Source organism: Cenococcum geophilum (assembly GCF_001692895.1).
Source record: "Cenococcum geophilum 1.58 unplaced genomic scaffold K441scaffold_37, whole genome shotgun sequence".
NCBI classification, from domain to species: Eukaryota; Fungi; Ascomycota; class Dothideomycetes; order Gloniales; family Gloniaceae; genus Cenococcum; species Cenococcum geophilum.
Genome location: NW_027137595.1, coordinates 1670937 through 1690390, shown reverse-complemented (window position 1 = coordinate 1690390; position 19454 = coordinate 1670937). Strand labels below are relative to the sequence as shown.

Sequence of the window (19454 nt, the reverse complement as noted above, 5' to 3'; positions counted from 1 at the left end):
TATATTACTTTTTATATTATCCCCGCGAATACCCCATTTCTATTCTATATCTAAAATATAAATAAATTAGGTATTAAGCTTAATAACCTTAAGAATATACTTATCTAAGGAGATAATTGGGTGCCCGTTATACGCAAGTAGGGTTACCCTTAGTTGCTTCTTTAATAGCTAAAAAGGAGCGTTGCTTAAAGCTACCTAACTAAGTTAGAGTTACGTTAACTACACTATTATTTTAGCCACCTATCTATTTACTAATTACTTAGGGTCCTTTAGCGAGTAGGTTATAAAGTTAAGGTTAAGGTGATTAAATATCTTATAAAGTACTGCTACTACTACTAAATAAACTAGAAGTCCTCTAGCCGATTTAAGTTTACTCTTAAAGATAACTATAACTTTAACTTCTGTATTATTATAGATGTTATATATCTTAGCGGCAAGCCAGTACTCTAAGTTATTAACTTCTTAACCTCCTTCTAAGCCGCACGCTTTTTAAAAGATATATTAGCTAGGAATATATAGGATACTCTTTAATTATACTAAATTAATGTCTACCTAGGACCCCCTAATTAAATTATTTATAATATAGAAAAGAACTTCTTATCTACGGAGTTTTAATAATAGGTAAAGGCAATAATAATTAAGGTTAAGGAAGTCCCCGTTAAGGCATATAATAGTGTTAGAAAAGTAGAATAATATTATATACCATTACGCCGCGTATATAAGATTATTTCTTTAGAACTAGAAGGTGCTAGTAAAAAGCTTATCCTATAGATGGCTGTTAAGGCTGTTAATAATACCGCTAGCCTAGATAGGCTCGTACCTATATTACTAGTCTTTAGCGCCTACCCTTAAATAACTAACAATTCTCTACTATCTCCCTCTATTGCGTAATAAGCTAAGGCTATTTATAAGGCAATAAAGGAGGTATAATATCTCTATACTACGCGCTAGGTTAACAATGCACTAGAAATAAGAAATGGCCTAAATACCTTAACTATACTTAATCTACTACTCTAATTAGAGGTACACGTATAGCATAAAAAGGGAGGATAGTTAGGCCCATATAAACTTATTATAATTAATGGTTAAACTTATACTCTTTAAATACCCTATAAACCCACTTAATTCCGCTTAACCGTTATTAAGCCCTACTATAGGGATAATAGCTCTAAGCCTTTATAAGATGCCCTAAAGGATACCCTAAAGAAGAACTATAATTAACGTACTCTAGAAGGCGAAGGCGATTCTAATATAATTATAGTAGATATACTATAACTACGACGTAGTAGAGGTCGCCTAAAGGGATTATAAAATTACTAATATCTTATTAATTTTAAAGAGTAATTTGTTACTGCTATTAAGAATAGAGATAAACTATTAATAGCCTTTATAATAGCTAAAGAGAAGGCTAACTTTAAACTTGTAAAACAGCTTTAAAAGGAAGGCCGTATTATAACTTTAGGAGCTTTTTTCTAAGTATCTAATAAGCAGGAGATCGACGGTCTTATTATAAGAGGAGTCTTTAAATTTAAGAAATATAACCCTACTAAGTTTAATAGAGTCCGCATATTTAAGTTAAGAATAGTTAATAAGATTAAAGGTAAAGCTACTAATACCCCATTTAAGAAGTTAAGGCTAGTTATTTAAGGTTATAATAATAACGGTAAGGAAGTAATCCTTATACAATCTCCTATAATTTAATAAGCTAGTTAATAAGTTATTATTACGCTAGCTCCCTCCTTAATAAAGAATAGAATGGCGGTTTACCTATAAGATATTACTTAGGCCTACACCCAATTAGAGACGCGCCTTTAGCGCTTAATACTAGCATACCTTCTAGAGTAAATTCGCTACTAATATCCTAAGGATATAATCATAGTCGTACTTAAGCCATTATATAGAATCGCAGAGGTAGGAACTTATTAGTGGGCTACCTACAGCAAGCACTATAAGGAGAAGCTTTTAATAACTACTTTTATATTTAATCCCTACTTCCTTATTATAACTACAGGAACTCTATTTAGAATTATCGGTATATAAATAGACGATATAATTATCTTAGGAGATAACCAATTTTTAGCTCTTAAAGAAGATAAGCTAGTAAAGGTAAACCTTATAGCAAAGCTAAAGGAAAGACTTAACTTAGTAATACTATTACTCTTTAACGGATATATCCTCTCCCTAAATAAGGGCTCTATTACTCTACGCCAGAAGGGTTAAGGCAAGAAGATTAATATTATTAATATTAATTCTCTAAAGTAAGGATATATAGAGTAACGCGCTTATAGAGCTTATATAGCTTCTATCTATCAACCTAAGGCTTTCTTTAATCTCTCTATTGCCGCTTAACACTAGGAACTAACTAAGGATAATATTCTTACCCTAAATAAACGTCTTTTCTAGCAAATAAACTATCTTAATAGGGGACTACTTTATGTACCTATTAACCTTCCTACCGCTAAGCTCTTTGTATTTATTAATAAATTATTTATAAATAATAAAGATTTTAGCTCCTAGCGAGGATATAAGATTATTATTATAAATAAATTTACTAGAGAGAATAACTTTATAATCTACGGCAACCTTATTTATTAGAGCTTAACTAAAAGTAAGCGCGTTACTTAAAGTATTTTAGCGTTAAAGATATATAGAATGGTTAGCAGAGTTAATATAGCAATTATAATTAAAACTACCCTTAAGATAATTATAGACCGGCTTAAACTTCCCGCTATCCCTATAATTATATACACTAACTTATATTCCCTTTATAAGTATTTAGTTAAGCTTAGTACTATAAAGAAGAAGTGTCTTATAATTAATATTATAGCACTTTAGCAGTCCTATAAGCGTTAAAAACTCTTTAAAATCTAATAGATTAATGGCTAAGATAACCCAGCAGATGTAATAATAAAGGTAAACCTAAATAAGGCACTAGAGACGTTTATTAATATAAATACTCTATATATATAAGTTAAAGGTTAGGTTAAGAGGGAAATTTAGAGAAGTTAAGATCTTATAGAACTTTAACCGCCGGTTAAAGTTGTCTAATTAGTTAGATCCTTGCTAAGAGCGCCGCGCCTAATTAATTTAGGTGGCGGTATAAACTTCTGCCAACTAATTAGGATTTTCTATACCCGGTATAGAAAATCGCCATTAGCTCGCTTACTACTAGCGTCTTAATAGCCCACCCGTCTTTGCGTTATTTACCAAATTCTACTAACTGCCGCATTATTGTATATCGTCTGGTTTTATTGCATATTATCTGGTTTTGTTATATATTATCTAGTATTATTATATACTATCTGTTTGTATATATATATATAGCAACCACAAAAAGAAGAATTACCAGTGTTGGGAATAAGGCAAGTTGCCGTCATATAAAGCATATTGCCGTCACGTGTTGATATAGCCCTAGCGTAATAAGGAACCTTAAGTTCCTTACCCCTTTCCTCATTCCTATCAATAAGAATTAACCAACATCACTGTAACCCTACTCGAGTAGTCATTATTGGTGAGTCACCCTGTGTTTCCAACAATTATCGTTCTGCTTTCGAAATAACTCAGGAGCTGGAGTCATAATGGGCTCGGGTGGCGCCGGAAGCAGTGTTAGAAGAGATATGAAAAATAATAACGCCATGACAAGGGCCAAAGTGACGATTGAACCCACCGCTAGAAAGAGAGAGAGTATATATACTAAGTATGAGTTCTATCGTGGCTCAGTCCTACTTGGCAGGCATCGGGACGGCTGCGCGTCGTGGTGCAAGGTAGAGACCGGCCAATGGTATTTGAGACCAATTAAGTTCGGACGACTAAGAGATTGCTAGTGGTGATTCAGACTATTAAATCGAGTCGGTTCGGCCCTCCGGGCGCCATGAGAGCTCACTGTACTGTGGCACGATTGCATCCTCAAGAGTCGATTGCCATGGGAAACGCTTCGTATAGAAGCCTTACCTGAAAGATGCCAAGTCTTGTTGCACCGATTTTGGCGAACCACTACCTTCTAAATAGTTTCTGCGGATAGTCTCGTGCTTTGAATTGTCCTGCTTAGACGAAAGGCTTAGAGTTGGGATGAAAATGCTGAACGTCTGGCAAAATGTCAAGAATATGCCACGTCTTCTCGCGACTTGGTTCGGACTGAAATTATCACAATGTTTTCTTATGTGATATTCAAAAAGTCTGTCGAGAGAAAACGTGGGTTTCCACTCTCCCTCTTTCCGTGGCTAGGATACAGTATGCCATTTACTGCGCTCGTAGAGCTCCAAGAATACAAGCGATTAGCCATGAGCATCCATCAGTATACGAGATACAGGTCCGTATGGCACCCTGGCCAAAGCTTAGATAAACCGGAGAAAAATCGAGTCGGATTCGCGCGCATGACATATTTACAATTCCGGTGCATGACCGTGGCCTTGCTGCCTCTTATAATTTTTCATCTTTTCTGGCAGCGGCTTCTCCCCCCACGTCACCCGGTTCAGGCATAGTGGGAGCCATACAAACAGCATAAGCGTAGTCGCCATCATGACTGATACTGAGTCTCACTATCTGACCGTCCAGCTCGTCGAAGTCCTTCATAGGTGAGTATCCGCCCTCCAATTCCTGCTCATTTGTTTCCTGAGACGGCTCTGGGGGGGGGGGTCGATCAAGGATAACGGCGTATGTTTCGTTGTCGTTATCTATGACCTTTCTGCTTCCCGAGAAAACAATTATCTGGTGTAGAGTAAGCTTTCTCGGCTTGACGGCCTTGATCACCGCCTCTTTCGCAGCCCATCTATGCTCCGCTTAAAATGTCAGTGGTTATTACACTTTTTCATAGCTCTTTATACCTCAACCAGCATCGATTGACGAACCTCCCAGCGAGATGTTGAGCGATTCGTATCGTCATGGAGTTAGAGATGTTGTCCTCTTTGGCAGGCCATCTCGCGTGGTATATCATTCTCTCCTCTGCGGTTAAAATTCTTCTCAAGAATTGATTGAGTACTACTCTAGGGTGAAGACTGTGCCGTGATCCCTGGGTGATTAGGTCGACGAGGCGCGGAACATGGCAGATATCCGCCCCTATGCGGAAAGGGTATGGGAATGGACGGATGGGCATGGCAGGCTGTGGTTTTTCTGCCGCTGCAAGGGACGCGGGGGACAGAAAAAGTGACCCTGCAAACCACTCAAAGCACAGGGAACATCAAAAGTCGCTCAACTCTACGGATTTATTAAGCCGCAATAACGTGGGTTTTTAAATTCTAAATAGACAAAGGTATTAAGGTACCTTAAAATATTATATCTATATTTTTTATTTTTTATAGTTATATTATTAAGCTATGGAGAAAATAACTACCCTAACTTATAGCTTAATAATATAACAACTATAAAAGATAAAAAATATAGATATAATATTTAAGGTACCTTAATACTTTCATCTATTTAGAATTTAAAAACCCACGTTATTGCGGCCTAATAAATCCGTAGAGTTGAGCGACTTTTTACTTTTCTCGTGATTTGTGTGGAGTTAGCCACCCAATGCCAATGCGAGCTTTGACGAATAAATGCTGAGCGAACACCCAAACGCCCCTCCGTCGTGATCGCGGACCGGGGTCAGTGAAGCTTCGGACTTCGAAGCAGCATGCCACCTATGCCACCATGCCTACATGGTCCATTCCCCATGCCCATCAAAGCCCGGAGTAAGTGCTATATGCAAGAGCCACTCTAAGTCCCCGTACGACCACTCACTTTCATCTATCGTCGGCGATTGACGTGAATACCTTCCCGATGCTCCAACCCGCATATTTAGACGTCTTACTCTAGACGGCGCCCTGGTATACCGATAACTAGGTCCCATGGAGGGATATATACCTCCGGACTTTTCCTGCTCTCCTGCCTCTTTTCTCTTTTCTTTACTGTTGTTTTTTTTGCATTCTGCCTATCATGGCCCCTAAGTTCAAGTTGATGTCACCTCGCCTTCAAGGCGTCCACATCCTGGATCCGTCTTGCACCCCATCAGAGTACAAAAAATGGCGCCAATTAGTCAGGACAGCTATGACTTCCGACGAATCATGGCCGCATTGTGATGGCACGTCCGTCTGCCCTATGCCGATGCCATCGGAGCGGTGCGCATTGAAGCATGAACCTCAACCATCACTACTAGAAGAACGGCGGGTATGGGTGAAAAAGGACAGAGCCGTCAAACTAGATCTATTCCTCTCAATCCACGACGACATCAAGATGGACGTATTCGGCGTTGGACCACCGCTGCCGCCATCCGCGCTGACCGCCAAGGAGATGATGGAAGCGCTTGACCAGCAATTCAGCCGCATCCCCTTCAACTTCGAGGACTACCACCACACGTTGTGCCGCTTCCTCAACCTGCACCTGGACGACTTCGTGACGCTCGACGAGTTCAACGACGAGTTCCGCACGCTGCTGCAGGAGATTGAAGACTTCGGCCACCCCCTGAACAACATCCAGGCCTGCAGCACCTACTTCTCCAAGCTGCGCTGCTGCCAGAACCCGTGGGTCGCCAACCACATCCGCGAATGGCATGCCGCCAAAACGCCGCCGAAGCTGGACGACCTGATGAAGGAAGCCCCCGCCTGGCTCATCGTGCGCCCGCTGGTCATCCGCCCCAGCCGCGCGAACCTACGCGACGACGATAACAACGGCAACACCGGCCCCATCGAAGAGGAAATCATCGTCCACGCGAGCGCCGAGGCCCTCGTCGAGTCGCGGCCGCCACCACCCAAGAACCCGTCGCGCGCCAGCAGGGGCAGCCGGAGCAGCATGATGCAGCAGAACCGCCCGCTGCCCCCGCTGCCGCCCGACGAGCCGCTGCCGCCAACACCGCCCCAGTCGCCCTCCCGCCGCCCGCCGCCCGTCGGCGCCAAGCTCCCCGGTTCGTGGGACCTGCCCTTGCAGGGCGTGGAGGAGCTGCCGGTGGCGCTGAAAGTGGGCGGGGAGCGGAAGCGGAGCAGAGCGCGGTAGCAAGCAGGCAGCGGAGGTAGCAGGAGCAGCAGCAGTAGCACGATTCCATTTCACTTCAAACTGTAGATATATACATACACCCACATGACCGCTCTCGCACGGCCTAGCTTAATTTCATAATATTCCTCCTCCTCCTCCTCCTCCTCCTCCTGTTCCTCCCCCGCTCCCACGTCCCCAAACACCCCATACCTCAACCTCCCTCCCCCATCGGCGTATGCTCCAGCACCGCGTGGGCGCCCAGCCCATGCGCCACCACACCATCACCACCGGCTTCTGCATCACGCCGCCGCGCAGCGCAGGCTCCATGGGCCAGCCCTCGGAGCGGCCGAAGCGGCCGAGTGACTCCAGCCTCAGGTGGTCCTGCGGGCGCGCCCACTGGTAGCTCGAAGTCGCCGTGCTTGTCCCGTGGCGGCTTGCAGCAGAACGGGTGGATCGCCTTCTCGCCGGTCGTGTCGCGGACTGTTGGCGCTGTGAACCATAAGCGATACCATTAGCGCCTGGGCCGTTTCTTGTGCTCCTGCTGCTGCTGCTGCTGCTTGCCCATCTGTCTTAGCTTGTGCTCAAAGAAGGGCTGTGAGGAATAGTGGATGGGATGGGATGAGATGGGGTGGGGTGGGGATTCTACTCACTGGGACGCAGTGGCTGTTGGCCGCGTAGCCCGTACCGGCTGTAGCAGCATCTCCTGCGCGCTGTCCATCAGATAGAGGCGTTTGTGGTAGCTGTGTATTGTCTTCTAAGGCGCTGGGAGGGCAGATGTAGAGAGCGCGAGGGGGGCTAAGGAGGGCTAGCAAGGGTAAGGGTAATGATGAGGTGCGTGGCTGGAGTGACTGGGGGTGAAAGGTTGGCCAAGATGTTTGGGTGCTTTTGAGGGTACTTTGGAGTGTGTCCAGTACTGGTGTAAGATTTTGGTGAGTGTACAGTGGGAAGAAGATACCTTATGAATTTAACTTTTCCACTTCGCAGAGTGAATATTTTTTGTCCGGCAGTTGCTTATGTGAAGACGAAATTTGTTAGAGAGGATTAACGAGCGTTAACTGCCGTTTGAACACGGTTTTTAGACTTCCTGACTCTGAAGTGATAGTCAGGTATCTTCACTGTCTCTATTTAGGTATCGCAATAACTAGTATGTTTAGAGTTCCAGCCTGCTTCGATATCTAGGCATAGTCTAAAACAAGCCTACCTGATTGCTACAAATGCCTATATTATGTATGGTGGAGCACTTTATGAAGAAAATAAGAAGTGCATCCCTCGCAAGGGTCGCCGAATACTTCACTACAAGTAAACCATTCCGAAGAATACCGGTTCAAGCACGAGCACTAGCTGCTGGAGGGCAACAAACCGTCAAGTAGACGCCTTTCTTCTCCAAGTAGGTGAACGAGACATAGGTGCGTGTGCTAGCCTCTGCTCTACATCATGTTTCGGACTAGTAACCTGTCAGTACTCGTCCTCTGCAGAGTAAATGGATGTAACTCACAATATCATCTTTAGATCCGGTGAGGAGGATATCGCCTCTCTATCCCACTAAATACGCTACAGGGGGCAGCCATGCCTTCTCCAACAGCCTTGTCCGTCGCTGTATAGCACCACACCGGGATGTACACTTTCACCTGGAGCTGGATGATCAGGTGTGAGCTCGTACGCGACCACGAAACCGCCATGGGGATGGAGAAGATTTGGAGGTGTTGGATGCCGTACTTTGTATGATGCTCTTCCAACACAAGCAAGTGGGGCAGGATATCTTTCAGGATTTCAAGACTCTTCAGCGTCGCTGGATCGGTAAGTTGTCCGCCGAGCGTGAACATGCCGCAGATATTGTTTATGCTAACCTGGTAGCTTCGAGTATAGGCTTTGATACGTGCCGAACGTGGATCAATGCAGTCGAAAGCGATCATATGGGCCGCGCATTTGCGCTCTTTAGGCAGTTCACAAACGAACTTATCCAGAACATTCAACGGCTTCGCAACCTGTGACTTGCGGTCTGCTCTTAAGATAGCATCGAAGAGAACTCTATGCGAGTCAAGGCCCAAGTGAATAGCCCTCAGTATGGGAAAGAAGTATGCTTTCATTGTTACCGCTTCCGTGGTGTAGCTGAGGTCAAAGGCGAGTATGCACTGTGGAATACTTTTGCCGGGAGGCAGATGTAACTCTTTCAGGTCAATTTCTGCGGCCTCGAGGCCCGGTATAAAAACTCATTCTCAAAGAGGTTGAATAGTTCGGTATTTAAGCCAGCCATAATGGGTGCCACCTGCAGTTCGTTTACGAGCTTCTTGCTGGCAAGCTGATAGAATCGACCCCAAGATAATCCAGCAAATGAGTCTCGGGGACAACAGTGAACCGAATGGTAAGACCCGACTGGGTAAAGTTCAAGCTTGGTTCTATGGAGAAACCATCATGTGTAAGGAGAGTCATCCATGAGGCTAGACCATCGGAGTTGCCATCGAGTGAAGGGAGGATAAACTTGCGGAAGGAGAGGTAAAGACATTGCAAATGGACTGGATACTGTGCTTTGATCATGGACTTTCCGAGCGCGGCAGTGTCAGTATTCCAGAGGAGCTTTTGGTTTGGGTTTGCGAATCCGAGACCTTGTCCTAAGACTTGCCACGGTTGATAGCAGTCATTGCAAATTCCTAGCCCGTCACCAATGTTGATAGAACCCATGTTGTTGGCGTGTGGACAAAGCTTTTGAGAAACTTGCTGCCTTAGCTGTAGAGCTGTCTTTAATGTGGAGAAGAGCCGTGGAGGTTTCCTCATGTATCTACCTACTTCCTAATCACGCAATAGTCTTTAGCGAGCCTGGTTTGAATTGAACCATGGCTTACATATATCTTCATCACTCTTCCTTCTAGATGTGTCACCGATAACGGCACCCATCGATTCTGATGGATGTTGGAAGGCCCCGGCCATTGTCAAAGGAGGCACTGGCCTTTTTCATGGCATGGCCTGATCGTTCGGCTGCTAAGAATAGGACTGGAAGGCTGCAGAAGAAACAGAAGAATTAAATAAGATTGCATAAGTGAACAGCTTCTGGCAAAGTCTCGTCTGACTGTCCATTTTGCACTTCGGAGCTAGGTGACTAGGATGCTATGGCGTCCTAAAATCACTAGGTCAATTCCAGAGGATTCAGAGCATCGGAAACCATTTAAAGGTAGTAGAGCAAGTTGAAAATCCTTTTGAAATTGAGGAAAGATAAACCCAGTATATCGTCTATCCGGCGAATGACATTATTAGAATGAGACCGAAAAGATGAGAGGAGAGGAGCAGCGCAAAAACCGTAGGTATGTTCTACACGCATATCCTAGCGTGCATCGCCACAGTCCGGGACTCACGTATATGGAAAAGATCTAACTTTCATCACATATCAGCAACGCTAGACCGGTGCCCTCGGAAACAGCCTAAAGTCAATCCTGTCCTTGAACCATCCGACGCCGAGCCTCACATTCCATCCCATACCATCCATTACTATTCCAACCCTACTACGTCTCGCGAACAGCCTTGTCTACAGCCTTAGCAAAGTATTCAATGTTGTGCGTGTTCAGACCAGCCATCGAGATACGCCCGTTCTTCGTCATGTAGACGTGGGCGTCCTCTCGGATCTTCAGCACCTGCTTCTCCGTTAAGCCAGTGAAACTGAACATGCCGATTTGATCTGTGATGTGATTCCAGGTTCCCGGCGTGCCCAATTCCTCGAGCTTACTCCGTAGCGTGTTCCGCATGTCGATGATGCGACCGGACATGGTACGGAGGTTATCCTCCCACTCCGCGAATAGCTCTGCATCGTTGAGCACTAGCGAGGCAATGCGGGCACCGTATGCAGGCGGGTTGCTGATTTCGGAACGCTGGAGAATAGCTAGTTGAGACGCAATTCTGGGGATAGTGTTTTCAGCATCAGGAGATGGACCTGTAACAAAGTGGAAGCAGCCAGCACGCTCGCCGTAAAGACCGAAGTTCTTCGCATAACTCTGAGCAATGCAAAGTTCGAAGCCTTGGTCAACGAAGTGTCGCACCGCCCATGCATCCTTGTTCAGATCGCCTGAGGCAAATCCTTGGTAGGCGCAGTCGAAAAACGGGAACTGTTTCTTGGCCTGCATTACCTTGCAAATCTCCTTCCACTGCTCCTGTGTTGGGTCAACACCTGTTGGGTTGTGTGCGCATGCGTGGAGCAGGATGATATTGCCTTCTGGTGCCTTCTCTATTGCCCCTATCATTCCCTCGAAGTCGAGGCCCTTCGTCTTCGTTGAGAAGTATGGGTATGTGTGGTGGGGTAGGTGCACATTTGAAAAGATCTGGTGGTGGTTGACCCATGTTGGATTCGAAAAGTATACGGCGCGTTTGGTGTTGGGATGGTAAAACTTGGATAGGAACAATGCGCCCAGGTGGACAGCACCAGTTCCTGAAATTGTTTGCAAGCTTGTAACCTAGTCGGAAATCGGATATAAGTATTCTTTCTTTTTCAAGGCCCTCGGAATGTACATACCCGCTTTTCCTTGATCGCCGGGCTGTCTGCGCCAAGTATCAACTTTTGAGATGCGCTTGTGAAGTCCGGGAGACCGGCAATTGGGAGATATTCGTGGTTAAGGTTTGGATCGTTTCGGAGGATCTCGTCCGCCTGTGTCAAAAATCTCCGTCAGCATTGGCAATGGAGATCATTGCTTGAATTAGGCTTCTGCAAGCTCATAAACGGTCGGGCATACCTTCTTGACCACTGGCAAGACCCACGGCTTCGCATTGTTATCTCTGTAAGCCCCGATACCCAAATCCACCTTGTTCTCGAAAGTATCCTTGCGGAAAGCTGCCATTAACCCAAACAGAGGGTCTTCTGGAGCTTGCGGGACAGCATCCGCATGGAACGCAGTAGGTACCGTGGAAGTCATGTGTGCAGAAATCTGTGAAGGGCGACTTTGAGGAGATGTTGAGAAAGATGAGACTGGCATGATCTATAAACTCTTTTTCACCGCCGTGAACGCCAAGTCCTTTCTTCCCTGTGGTCTGACAAGGTGTTCCGCGTTGACACTATACCGAGCTTCCGATAGGCCGCTTCTAAGCATGCAACTGAGCAGTTAAGGTCAAGTTCGTGTCGGCGGAATGGCATGGAGCACGTTAGGGAGCGGAGAAGAAAGTATGGGGGTCTGGTGATGCTCAGGAATAATCGCGGTTAGCAGAGAGTTGGCTTCCGTTGCTGTCGTCGGGGGTCGCGTGCACCTCTTTGTACACTGAGACCGAGGCATCGCTTCTTGTATGATGTCAAGAGCGGCTGTAATCTCCCTGCCTAGATACTCCGTTCCTAGGCACTATGTTTGAAGTCGAGATGTTAAATTGCCGAAAAGGAGACTTCGTTGGATGGGTCCGGGGTGGGGTGCGGAGGTTATGGGTAATAGCTTTGCTGCCAACGTTTCGTAATAACTTCGAGCCACATACATCTCCATTCCATTTGAGTGGGTAATAGTTAACGCCGTCCGCTTGTGGAGCTTTATTCCACCGGTTATACACGTGATTATACTAGAGGCATGATGCATTTTCACATGGCTGCAGCCACCAACTCCTTACCAAACCCTCATATTAACAAATCCCACACTACCAAAGTAAAACAAAATATGCTCGTCCCATAGAATAACATTCGAGCTGTGCTTTTCCTCTCTGATGCCCGTTTAAGTTCTTTGTTTCCACCACCCACGTTCTCTGCTGTAAGGTATGAATCCTCCACAAGTTGGTCAATATGAGCCGCTTGGACTGTGAGGTTATTTGCCAGGGCCGTCTGCAGCTCTGAAATTTCAAGGAGTGACCGCTCAGCAGTTCTATATCTTCGGGATTAGTCTTGCACACTCTAACCAAAGTTGAATCGTAAAACGGCCGTACCTGACTTGATCCAACGAATCCTCGTAGTGCTTTAACATATCCTGATTCTCCTGCGCAAAAAGCTGCAGCTGTTCGGGACTCAGCTGTTGCTCGGCCTCCTTCCTGTCCATTTCCTCCGCGTGAGATGATTGCCCTCTATATACAGTAGCTGAACCTCCCGTATAACCTCCATTCATTCCAGTAGAGCTATCAGGCAGTACCATAGACCCTCGGGCCTTGTAAAGCATGCTCTTGCTCTTCTCCACCTCCCGCGTTAAACGGATCTCCATCATGGAGCTTTGGAACCTGCCACATTCTTCTAACTTCTGTTGCAGATACCATATTATGCTCTCCCGGTGCACGTTAATAGTCTTTGCTCTAGCCTCTTCGAGTTCCTCTTCCGGACTTTTGGCTGTAATCGCTCCACCCTCTGCCCATCGTGTCAGAAGCCCAAATCCCCGGTTTGCCCGTTTCTTCAGCGCAATAGTCGACTGCGCATCCTGCCGTACCTGTTCCGCTTGCGCTAGATTCCGAATAGCAAAATTGAGCTCTCGTATCAGCTGCTTTGTCTGCGCATCAATCTCCGTCCGCTGGGCATCCGTCAAGTACTTCTTGTCTTTGTCTGGGGCCAGCAGTGAGCTGGAAGAGCCGGTTCGCGCAAACTGTTTCCGCCGCGGTGGATGGGCAACTGAAAGGTAAGACTGTCGTATTGAACGGAGATAGGTATTGAGCTCTGTAACATGCGCACACTAGCTGCTTGGTTAGCTTAGAGTGTTGACGTAGTGGAATACGCAACGTGTCCTACAATTCGGTATGCCTCCTTCAAGAATTCTTCTAAGTCCTGAAGTCGGAATATGTATGGCTCGACTGGGTCAGCATTATGACTTCGCAAGGCTTCGTTGAAGACGGGAATAAGGTCCATAGTGCAAGTGGGATTAATATTATGCTGGCACGGAGGACAACCCGCAGCACGGAAATAACTAGGGTTTCACAGGCTCGGCTAATGGTTCTTGATAGGAAAGCATTTGGCGTAGTTGTGCGTTAATCCTTTCAATGCTTGGCACAAAAAGTTCCCGTTTTCCCGCCAAAAACGATGTTGAACGTAGTGCTCTAAATTTACATTATAGCTTACAGTACCTCGTCAAAAGTGTCCGTGCCGAGGCTACACCAAAAATGACACCCCCTGCCAAAATACTATGCGAAAGTCACACAATTGATTCCAGAGCTTCAAAATATATCTTATGGGCAACCCAAAGGAATACCCAGTAGGGGAGAGTGTGGGAAGAGAAGTGAACGATGCAGGATTGGCAGAAAAAAAGACTATGGGCAACCCGAAGGAATACCCAGCCTGTAATGAGCGTGAGAGAAGTCACGACAAGCAAGGGCAGGGCACTAACGGAACGAGAGCAGAGGAAAGACGTGCGGATGGAAAGTAACGAAGATGAACTGAGGTTGAAGTTAGCTTTATACGCGCTTCCGTTGCTTGGGAACACCTCATTGCTCACAAAGCACCCACGTACGCATTGCCTTCTTTCAATCACTCACCAATAGCTTAAAATACTAGGAACTGCACCTAGTCGCGGAGTTTCTAACCCCCTGAGGACATCATCCTACTACCCTGTTATTAAGGATTTTTTTTAGTAAGTGTCAAGTAACATTCTGATCGAAGTAAATACCTTTTGTACTTTTTAAAGATAGTACAAGCATTGGCGAATTAGTGAATCGTCAGTTGCGTGCGGAAGACCTTATGATTCACCATTTGCCCTTGGTTGCCAGGATACCGGATCTTGGCGTGATCACTTAACATCGGTTTCGCCCTTGAACTTCTCTGTTCTTTCTCATTTCCTACTAGATCAATCCTCACTTTACCATCTCAGGCTGCATCTTGCTTGAGCATTCGTTTTGGTAATGGTTCCCTCATTCCGCGCCTTCACAGGCTCCAGGAGCCCTACGAAACCAACGGACTTCATATACTTCACCAAGCCCTGTAACCCCAGCAATGGCATCTCCCGAAATGCCTCCTGATGACTAGTGCTTCGAGTAACGCTTACAAATCCCGACTGGGGGCACCGCTTCTGCAAACACCCTGCTAAAGCTTTAAAGCGTTGTCCCGGAGTCCCAGCATAAGCTCGTTTTCGAGAGCAATGAACTCCAACTATCCGGTAGAGTAACTTTATTCTTCGGACTAGAACCATCTCCCATTCAATCTCGTTTCGTCTTGGAGCTTCGGCTTTTGCCTCAGTCAGTCCTAAAGAACGTGAATGCAAAGACTGCGACCGACAATCCAACATACAAAGAGCGATATGCAGAGGAGAAGATGTGGGCAGCTTTCTCAACATATGACGATCGCGACCAGGATGCATATACTCATGCTGCGGATGCTTTCAATGGTCATGGCAAACTTAACATGATGCCAGCAGGACCTTTAGATTTCTCGCGACGATTGTATGCTATCCGCTATTCACCGTACCCAACCGGGCCCTTGTACGGAGTAACCATGGCTTTCCCCGGCATTGAGGAATCACGTCAGATGTGCTTATCGTGGAAAACGAAGCACTGTGTCCGCATCGCCACATGTCGGCCCACCTCCCACCTACCTTCTTCAGTTGCTGCTACTGTCAGCCAGTTCAGAACGATACTAGATCGAGCATGCACTAGCGGCAAGGATATTCTCATAGTAGTTCATAATGATCCTCGATTTGGTTCGCCGTTCCCTTGGCTAGCTAGCATGTCTTCGCCAAGTCCAGGTCTTACTGGCCGTGGCTACGGAAGTTTCCTACTCATCAAGAACATCCTAGCCATGACGCGGATGACGATATCATGAATTCCACAAGCCGCAATTTCGAGCTCGCGCCTGATTATATCACTCATGCGCTCGCGATTCGTGATGAGAACTGGTTCAAGAACAAAGACAAACGGGAGGGGGGGGAGACAAGGCTATTAAAATTGCTCGCACTACCCTTTCGTCAAAAATCAAGATCAAGAATGAGAACTCCGTCCCGTCGAGAGCGGCTCTTGACTCTATATATACAGTCAATATCAGCTACCAAGACACCCCTGATCTATACCCAATATAGGAAAGCGAAGCTGATGGGTAGTCACGATCGTCTGACACTTTTCGATCCCAAATGATCTCAAGATGTCTAGTCTGCCAAGGGTTATCTACTTCGCCAATTTCCGTGAATATCTTGCTCATGCCCTAGGTTGCCATGTATATGCATCAAGACGATATGGATAATGTTACCGGTACTACAATGGATGTCACCTATTTGAGGTCTTTCCAGATAAGGAAGGGTCAAGAAAACACATTTTCTGCTTAATATTTGTCGAACGGACTCGTGTGTTTAATTAATCTATGAAATAAGAGAGACTATATATACATGGTGTAGGTAGGCAACTAGAACAGGTAGCAGGCAACTGAGACAACCCGTCTCACACCCCTGCAGCTCTTGAGTCGTCAGAACAGTCGTTGCCAGAAATAGGAGAAGGTGTTGGCATGGAAATGTTACGAGGTCGGTTTTTTTAAGTCTGTCTCCGTAATAAAATAGTAAATTAAAAAAATATTCGGATACCGGGAGTCGAACCCGGTTCTACCCGGGGCGTATATATGTCTATATATTGAAAGCGGGTCTGAGAAATTCGTTAGGTATGGTTTATTCCACACAGGATTGAACTTACGATGCTAGCCCTGGAAGTTGTTAGAATAACCAAGGTTGGAACGACCAGTGCACTTACGGTACACCATATCCGATGATTATTGGGAGGAAAATTTAGTTTCATTATATATTTATCAATAAGAGGGTAAGAGCCGGCAAACCTGGCAGCCTTAAAACTAAAACTTTTATCCCGAAATTTGACCGAGGCACGTAGAAATCGACAAGATTTTCTCTACCCTCTACCAAGCTGGGTACAGCAGACACGCACCATATCGGCTATCTGATTTTGTTCATCCGCTATTAGATCCCTTGGTCTTGGTCGCTCCGGTTAAGCCCTTAACGGAACACACAACTTCCTGTAAATCTATCTCAATCTAGAACCGCTCGTCCCTCTAGCATCTGACTGGCCATCTAATCACGTATGTCCCGGTTCCTAAATGTTCTTTCGCTTGCAGAATCCTCGAGCGGCCAACGTCAATTGCGATCGTCGTTCCCCCTTTCCCGCTTTCCAATCTCGTCTTGCGAACACTTTCGAAGTGGAAATAGACACGCCGTTTTAGATGAAGTAAGGACACTATATACAACGTGTAGATCACCATGAAGCGCCTAACTTAGGTTACAGATGAGGATAAATTGAGATCGGCTCTAGGGCTGATACAGAACCGTGTGCAGGGAAAAGAATGCCAGAATTCTAAATTTAAGGCAGTGGCAGACGCGTATGGCACAGGCTCTCAAAGCTTGCGACGCTTAGCAACATTAACGTGAATAAAAGATATTCATTGCTTAACGTCTGCTTCGGATCCTAGCTCGGCCCACGCAGACTACTCCGTACACAGGGGAAAAGTAATATTGACAGGAAAAAACCCCTAGTATATTGGGGGGAGAAAAGCCCTATGAGCCACCTCAGTAGGATAAAAACCCGTTGACCATCTCCGTACGTAGCTGCGGCCCCATGCGGATGCTCGAGCTACGTCCTTGACCTCCGTTGGATGTTGGATCTCCTTGGTAACCACTGCATCCTTACAGCTTATAGCTTAAAATAGGGTTCACTACGTCCTAGCTTAGCTAGGCCTCGCTGCTTATTGATTGATTGCCGTATACTGTAGTTTCCTGTATCTTGACCGTCCCCTTGTACTACCTCTTGTAGATTGCCGTATACTCCTTCCCCCCCCCCCTAAAAGGCCTATCGAAGGCGTAGGGTTATTCATCCGTAACTGGCTCCGTAACACCAAAAGGCGAGCGGGATGTATATGTGCTCTGGGTATCTTTTGTGCCTAGGCCCCAGTCACTAGGCCCTCCCCAGGGTGACCAGTCGTAGGGAGGAGACAAGGTAAACCGTGGGGTTGTTGTTATCCAGGCTACCAGGCAGAATACGGTGCAGACGGCGAGTGACCGTATGCTTCGCGGGCGATCGCCCTGGGGGCTAGGAAGGAGTGTATTTGTTCGTTTGTCGCTCGCTCGTCGATCGTGAGGTATTGTTGATCTTCGGTTTGGGGTTTAGGGACGCGTTAAATCCGTCTCGTATCCATGAGGATTACACAGGTGCCTAGAGTAGGAGGTATAGTAGTGGCTGTTTTATGAAGGGGTACCAACAGTGGTTTTTGACGTGGGAAACCAAGAGAAGCGTGGTCAAGCGATATACACAGATTCATCCAATAGCGTTCGGGGTTCTATCCTTGGGCTTCTCGATCGGGATGCTTTATTGCCTTGCACAGATGCAACTTGACCGCAACTCTATGAAAGCTGTCCTAGGACAGGATTACGTCGATAGCCAATAGGGTTTCGAACAAATAATTTCACTGTTCCTATAAACACAGGTTCTTTGGGGCGTTGGCAAGTGGATTTTCTACTCGGCAAAGCGTGTCAAGCTTGAGGGTAAGTGCTGGTGCTGGTTCGGCGCGAACGATTCCCCAAAATTCTCGCTGAGATAACTAACCACAACCAGATCTTCGCAGGGAATTACGGCGTCTTACACGAAGGGAAAAGGAATCGGATGAGACAGGAGAACTCATCGAGGCAGAGGAAGGCTAGTTAACAGAAGATCGACCTAGCCTCTCCAGACGCGCTGCGAAGATTCAGAAGGCGGCGTGATTAAATGCAGTCTCAAAAGTCACTCCCGTTCCTTAAATTTACCAGTGTGTCCAATAGTCGGCGGACAGCGAGCTTTAAGGCCTTATAGCTAACTAACTGCAACCAAGTGGATCGCTCGCTGTCCGCTGCGTCAAAATCAGGTACGCTGACTGTTACGCTGTTGGCTCGCTATCCGAATTAGGCAATTTGTATAAAATTTACGGTATTTTATTACGGATTTTTAGCAGCACCCCTATATATACAATATTAATATTGCCTGATTAAAAGTTAACCTTAATATACCTATCACCTATCGAGGGGGGGGGGGTTATTTGGCGCGGTTACTGTAAAACTAGCTTCCCCTCCCAGCCTTGCTCAAGATTCTTCTCCTCCAGTCGAGTAGGCAGGCCCACCTCCTAAAATACAGTTGTAAAACCGGCTTCCCCTCCAACCGCGCAGCGAAGATTTTGAACACTGCCATAGGCATATTTTGCACAAAATAGGCTAAGAGACTGCCGTCTTAAAATATGGTCAATTTACAACATAATCAAGTAGCGTTCTTCGGAGCCTGGGCTCCGCCACATGTGGCTCAGTCTTTCTGCCAACCATTTTCTCTTACAAGAGTATGGCAGGTGCGGGTCGGCCGCCCTCCTTGCTTGTGGTGGCGACATCTAGTACTACATCACTTTAATTCCCGTTAGATATTGCTCGCAAGCATGCCTACGCAGCTCGACTAATCCGTATTTGCACCAGTTTCACAAGTTGAACTCGTTGCTTATATAAAGAACACAGTATCTAAGGTCTTCGCTACCCCTATTCACTATATAATCTCTTCCCAACTATACCTAAGAGAATTATAAGTATATGTAAGCTTTGCAGTGTGGGAATTGAACGAGCGACTTAATTGTAAATCTATGGAAATCAAGT

At 45.9% G+C, this 19454-nt stretch overlaps 7 protein-coding genes across 7 annotated transcripts; 1 reads left to right on the top strand and 6 right to left on the bottom strand.

Annotated features, from left to right (window-relative positions):
* Nucleotides 1–4718: 4718 nt before the first annotated feature.
* K441DRAFT_664426 (uncharacterized protein) lies at nt 4719–5101 on the bottom strand. Its single transcript, XM_067649349.1, has one exon. It carries the CDS (start codon nt 5090–5092, stop codon nt 4808–4810), a length of 285 nt encoding a protein of 94 aa, XP_067501313.1. The 5' UTR covers nt 5093–5101; the 3' UTR covers nt 4719–4807.
* Nucleotides 5102–5916: 815 nt separating this feature from the next.
* On the top strand, nt 5917–6630 carry K441DRAFT_508779 (uncharacterized protein; the record flags this gene model as incomplete). The annotated part of the gene is made up of 1 exon (XM_067642075.1): nt 5917–6630. A coding segment is annotated over one exon (714 nt), but the record flags the coding sequence as incomplete, so codon positions are not given.
* A 396-nt stretch (nt 6631–7026) lies between these two features.
* K441DRAFT_202365 (uncharacterized protein) lies at nt 7027–7999 on the bottom strand. The gene is made up of 2 exons (XM_067640491.1): nt 7599–7999; nt 7027–7501 (listed from the first exon to the last, which is right to left on the bottom strand). The coding sequence occupies exons 1-2, from the start codon at nt 7664–7666 to the stop codon at nt 7084–7086; spliced, it is 486 nt and encodes a 161-aa protein (XP_067501311.1). The 5' UTR covers nt 7667–7999; the 3' UTR covers nt 7027–7083.
* Nucleotides 8000–8264: 265 nt separating this feature from the next.
* Nucleotides 8265–9130, bottom strand: K441DRAFT_202303 (uncharacterized protein). The gene is made up of 2 exons (XM_067640490.1): nt 8444–9130; nt 8265–8392 (listed from the first exon to the last, which is right to left on the bottom strand). The coding sequence occupies exon 1, from the start codon at nt 9033–9035 to the stop codon at nt 8454–8456; it is 582 nt and encodes a 193-aa protein (XP_067501310.1). The 5' UTR covers nt 9036–9130; the 3' UTR covers nt 8265–8392; nt 8444–8453.
* A 95-nt stretch (nt 9131–9225) lies between these two features.
* Nucleotides 9226–9873, bottom strand: K441DRAFT_679496 (uncharacterized protein; the record flags this gene model as incomplete). Its single annotated transcript, XM_067651266.1, has 2 exons — nt 9226–9728; nt 9789–9873. 2 exons carry the CDS (start codon nt 9871–9873, stop codon nt 9226–9228), a joined length of 588 nt encoding a protein of 195 aa, XP_067501309.1.
* Nucleotides 9874–10154: 281 nt separating this feature from the next.
* On the bottom strand, nt 10155–12228 carry K441DRAFT_664425 (aspartate aminotransferase). Its single transcript, XM_067649348.1, has 3 exons — nt 11661–12228; nt 11444–11575; nt 10155–11384 (listed from the first exon to the last, which is right to left on the bottom strand). Exons 1-3 carry the CDS (start codon nt 11838–11840, stop codon nt 10443–10445), a joined length of 1254 nt encoding a protein of 417 aa, XP_067501308.1. The 5' UTR covers nt 11841–12228; the 3' UTR covers nt 10155–10442.
* A 144-nt stretch (nt 12229–12372) lies between these two features.
* K441DRAFT_641216 (uncharacterized protein) lies at nt 12373–14184 on the bottom strand. Its single transcript, XM_067646644.1, has 3 exons — nt 13607–14184; nt 12823–13550; nt 12373–12761 (listed from the first exon to the last, which is right to left on the bottom strand). The coding sequence occupies exons 1-3, from the start codon at nt 13721–13723 to the stop codon at nt 12521–12523; spliced, it is 1086 nt and encodes a 361-aa protein (XP_067501307.1). The 5' UTR covers nt 13724–14184; the 3' UTR covers nt 12373–12520.
* Nucleotides 14185–19454: the final 5270 nt, after the last annotated feature.